This window comes from Sphaeroforma arctica (assembly GCF_001186125.1).
Source record: "Sphaeroforma arctica JP610 unplaced genomic scaffold supercont1.27, whole genome shotgun sequence".
In the NCBI taxonomy this organism is placed as follows: domain Eukaryota; class Ichthyosporea; order Ichthyophonida; genus Sphaeroforma; species Sphaeroforma arctica.
Genome location: NW_014040531.1, coordinates 151744 through 156818, shown reverse-complemented (window position 1 = coordinate 156818; position 5075 = coordinate 151744). Strand labels below are relative to the sequence as shown.

General features: G+C 42.9%; 2 protein-coding genes across 2 annotated transcripts in view; both read left to right on the top strand.

Annotated features, from left to right (window-relative positions):
• Window positions 1-830, top strand: part of SARC_00781 (hypothetical protein) — a gene marked incomplete at its 5' end in the record, with an annotated part of 1334 nt that extends 504 nt beyond the window's left edge. The window contains 2 exons of the mRNA XM_014305533.1: window positions 407-474; window positions 623-830. Of these exons, the coding sequence (XP_014161008.1) occupies window positions 407-474; window positions 623-738 (184 nt within the window). The remainder of the gene's footprint in view (window positions 1-406; window positions 475-622) is intronic.
• Window positions 831-2049: 1219 nt separating this feature from the next.
• On the top strand, window positions 2050-4806 carry SARC_00780 (hypothetical protein; the record flags this gene model as incomplete). The annotated part of the gene is made up of 2 exons (XM_014305532.1): window positions 2050-4618; window positions 4675-4806. The coding sequence occupies exons 1-2, from the start codon at window positions 2069-2071 to the stop codon at window positions 4804-4806; spliced, it is 2682 nt and encodes an 893-aa protein (XP_014161007.1). The 5' UTR covers window positions 2050-2068.
• Between the last annotated feature and the right edge of the window lie 269 nt (window positions 4807-5075).

Here is a 5075-nt window from a genome sequence, read left to right as displayed (position 1 = left end):
GTACACATATACATACATATATACATACATATATACACACACATATATATATATATACATACATATATAAATTAATATATATATTTATATATATATTTATATACATATACATACACATATACATACACACACACACATACACACACACACATATATATATATATTTATACATACATACGTATATTACATACATACACACATACATATATATATATAAATACACACACATATATATATAATCGTATGAACTAAATTTGCGTTCGTGCACTATGTAAAACGCTCTTACGATTTTTAAACCCTAAAATTAACTCAAATGCAGGTGTGTATCTTGTTCATTTGATCGCGCGGTTAGTTTCATGCTTCTCTGTTGTTACTTAAAAGTTGATTCCCATTTTTTTGCTTATAGTCGTGGACAAGGTCGCAGTGGAAATGATTACGGGCCCTTGACCGATTCACCAGACTGGTCCTATGTCGGTAAGTACTGTTCCTGATGAACCTTCTTTCGGTGAACTAAATAATCCCGTTGTTTCAATTCGTTTCATTTTCCCTTGTCTTCCTCTTCAATTGCATGTAGTATCGAATCTAAGCAACTATTTCATACACCAATTTATTCCTACTCCAGAAAATGGCGAACCTGCTCCAATTACCAAAGCACAGCAACGCAGACGGCTCAAAGCCAACTTGCATGTTCATAGGATCGATTCTTTGCTTGCAGAAATAACGTCAGCTAGGAAATAAAGGTTCAAGGAATCGTAAAATAGTTGACATACTCAGTCGGTGCACACTCGTAAAAAGATGCGCGCTACAATATTATCTATGGCAATAACGGGTTTCCTTACTTTCTATTTGATAGTAATAGCGACAATTCTTTGAAATTCTCAAACCACTCTCTCGATGGTGACTCTAGCACACACGGATTGCGCGACTATCTTTTGTACACCAAAGCATACCAAGTCTTGTTTAGCATGTGTCGCGTTTACTCGTAATATGACTGGAGTATGGTCCAGTTGGCTACAAGTCCGGGATGAGTTTCAACTCAATCACCCTAGACAGCAAATGTGTTGAGGGCAACATCGCTATAATCTGATTCATAATTATTGACCGCCTTCACTCTACCTAGAGGTTAAAAAAATGATTTGTCATTTCCGAGGATACTATTCATAGCGCGGTCTAGGTTTTGCTAATCTCCTGAGTTCAACAGACGTACTGTATGTCGGCGACGGGTTATTTGTCCTTAAGTAATCAGGGTATTGATACAGCTAAGAGCTGTATAGGGCATCCGTGTCTGATGTCTATGTGCACGTATTATAATATATATAATCGCTGGACCTTCCGCGAACACTATTAAAATATTATCAAACTTCTCTACCATCTGAAGGTTGGCGGCGTGCGCGTGAAGTATACAAATTTTATGTATTTATAGGAGGTCATGGTATTTTGTGCGTGTTTAAATAAATTCTGTAGCATAAGTGTCCCAAAATAGAACATACGGCTTCACTAAAAATAAGTCATAACCCTGCGTAACCCAAAAAGAAAATAAAGCATCAAAGCAAAAAGCAAAACATTGACACCAGAAATTAAATACCAATTTGGGCAGGCAAAAAAATTGTTTTACAAAAAAACCCAAACCAAAAAAATAAAATTTCGAATGTTCATCTAAAAATAAAATAAATATAAATAAATATCAATGATGTCCTACATTTTTATTGTTGAATATTTGTTCCAACAATAAATATTATGCCAAGCAGCACAGTGTACAGACTACAGAGCACAGAGAGTGGTCCTAAAAGCGAATAATCAGAGAATGAGAATCGAGTTTCACTCGGATGTTTTGACTTTGACTGACACAATGTATGGTTACATACTGTAAGAACGCGACAGTGGAGCAGACGTGAAGGCTGTGTGCAACATCCATAGTAATGGTATGTGCGGCTGGATTTGACGCATAATTAGATGCCACGGCAGAACTACATAAGAGTATTAGAGGGTGTGGAATGTTCCACATAAACGTCTTTATATCCGAGCTTTATCTTACCAGCAGTAACCCTTCCTGCGTGGGTAGACGATCATGGCTGAGTACCAAAGGCAAACAAGTAGCGGCTGGCAAAATGGTGGCCAAGGCGCCAATGGTATTACACACAGTAACCATCATGAACAGGTGGACAATACCGCGAACGCCAATGGTGGTATGAGTATTCAAAACTACGGTGCAGTGCAGCAGCCGTACGAGACACAGGCGCAATTGGGAGGCCAGAATGTGGTCAGTATTGCACATTTAAATGACAGTGTAAATCTGCGGGTGGAACAGAGCGACATGGTGCAGAACCCGTTGGGCTACGGGATGCCAGCGGTAACCAATATGCGAGATCAGATGGAAAAGGGCAGCAATCAAACAGATATGTATCGACCACATGAAGTACTACAGCAGCAACAGCAACAACAACAGCAACAGCGGCAACAGCAGCAGATGCAGCATATGCAGCAAATACAACACCAACAACAGCGACAACAGATGCAACAGAAATCATTGCAGACACAAATGAGTATACAACCAGAAGCACAACACTCACAATCACAGACACAGTTCTCGCGCCAGAATTCTCATACGGGATTGTACAGTCATACACAACGATCAAATCCACATCATCAGCAACAACAGCAACAGAGTCAGATGGCACAGCAACAGCATGACCTGCAGCAACAGCTTATGCAGCAGCAGCAGCAGCAGCAGCAGCAGCAACAGCTGCAGCAACAGCTGCAGCATCAGATGGAGCATCAGATGGAGTATACTTCGATACAGCAACGGCTGCCACCTCAGCAGCAGCTGCAACCACAACAGCTGCAACCACAACAGCTGCAACCACAACAGCTGCAACCACAACAGCTGCAACCAGGAGCGGTACTGGAGTATAAGGGTGTACAATCACGGAGCTATCCCAATTTAAAAAAGTTACACTTACAACAACACCAACAACAACAGCAGCAACAACAGCAACAACAACAATTAGAACAGCAGGAATACGACCGGGCTCAGCAGAACCTCAGTATGCACATTCCGATGGGCGATCAACTGCGTACACAGGCTCCGCAACCCGTACCACTGCAGCAGCAGCAGCTGCCACATGTCCACCAGAATGCGCCACAACAGCAGTCACAGGACAGTCAGCCAACATCGAGACAGGGTAGTATTACCAAACAACGGAGTACGAGCTATATGTCACAGCATACAGACTCGGGGAACGTGTCGCCCGCGCTAGATCATACTATAAGTATCCCTACATCACACCCATCGCCTGCAACGGGCTCGAATCCACAGCCAGGACCTCAATCAGGTAAAAACAAAAGTATGAAGTATTCGCCTTCATCTGTGAATAGTGGCAGTAGAGAATTCAGAGGAAACAGTGATCGGAATATCTCTGGGGATATGGATAGAGAAAGGTCTGTGAGTAAGGGAGTTCCAGGAAGCTATGGGCGACAGAGTCATGAGAAGAATGGATCGCGGAATAAAGAAACGCGGAATACGGGTTCGAATGGTGCCTGCCAAATTCGAGTCAGGAGCGAAAGTTCAGAGGGGAAGACGGCAGAAAGTCAATTCCAGCATATGCAACCAACGCACCAGCAACAAAGGAGCCTGCCGAGATCACAGACATCATCACCGCAACCCATATTGAAGCACGCTCTGAATAAGCAAACCTCGGGTACGCAGCAACCACGTCAGCGACAGACACAAACACGTCCGTATGAAGCGAAGAAGATAGAGGATAAGTATTCTGTCCATCCCTCGATCAAAGACTACGAGGCGAGACAGGCTGAGCTGATGCGAGCGCATTACGAACAACAGCAACTTTTCGAGCACTCGTCGACAAATCACCGCCAACAAGAACAACAGCTGCTGCAGCTGCAGCGCCAACAGCAGCTGCTGCAACAAATGCAGCGACAACAGCAACAGCAACAACAGGACTTGCAACAACAACAACAACAACAACAACAACAGCAACAGGCGATGCAAACCTCTCACTTGAATCAAAACCATGGCCAGTATGCGGGTAACTCACATCAGCTGTTGCAGCCCAACCCCGGTAATTTGGGCGTGGGTGCGGGCCAGGTGGGGCGTTCCCAATCGCAGAACTCACCGCAGCCCAGTCCGCTACATAGCCCAAATTTGGGTTGCAATATGGGCCAGATACCGGACCAACAAGTGCAGATACAGTCTCATTTTCCCTCTCAAAACACATTGATGCCTCAGACGATGAACGCGCATGCATCACAGGGCCAAGTCCATTCTGGATACATTGGACAGGGGCCTCCACAACAGCAACATCAACAGCAGGCAAACCACCAGAATCTGAAGCAGCATAATGCTATAGAAACACAGCACCGAACCACTCAGGCTCTGACCCCACGGCAACAACAGTTCAGTAGTCCTCGACATGGCCAGAAGTCCAATTCGTCGACTCAGATACGGATCAATGATTCGGAGAGGTTGAGTGCCGATGGCACAGGTACGGTGCAGAGTGTGAAGAGACCTAGCCAGGATAGAATAGTCCAGCAGGATGGGGGCCGAGAAGCGGGCGTGAAACATAACAAGAAGGACAGCACACTGACCAGTGCGGTTAACGTAAGTGGTGATGACGACGTGCTGTATTGTAGTGTAAATTGTACATGTGCTATCAGGTGGATCGTAATCGTGCAGTTAGCGTGTTCTTGGGTGACAGCTATTTCGCATCCACTGTATATGGGAACGTCTACTGTGTATTTTTTGAGCCGCTAATTGCATTTTATGTTGAATTTTATTTGAAGAAGTGAACTATTATGACATACTAAGGGTGTTTATAGATAAATTAGCACAACACCTCACGCAAACACCTACCCCCTTCATCTGATATATATATATATATATATATATGTGTGTGTGTGTGCGTACATACATATGCATACATGCTTACATATATATATATATATATATATGTACATACATATACATACATGCTTACATATATATATATATATATAAGTACACATATATACATACATACATATATATATATATATATATATATATTTATTTTATAAAA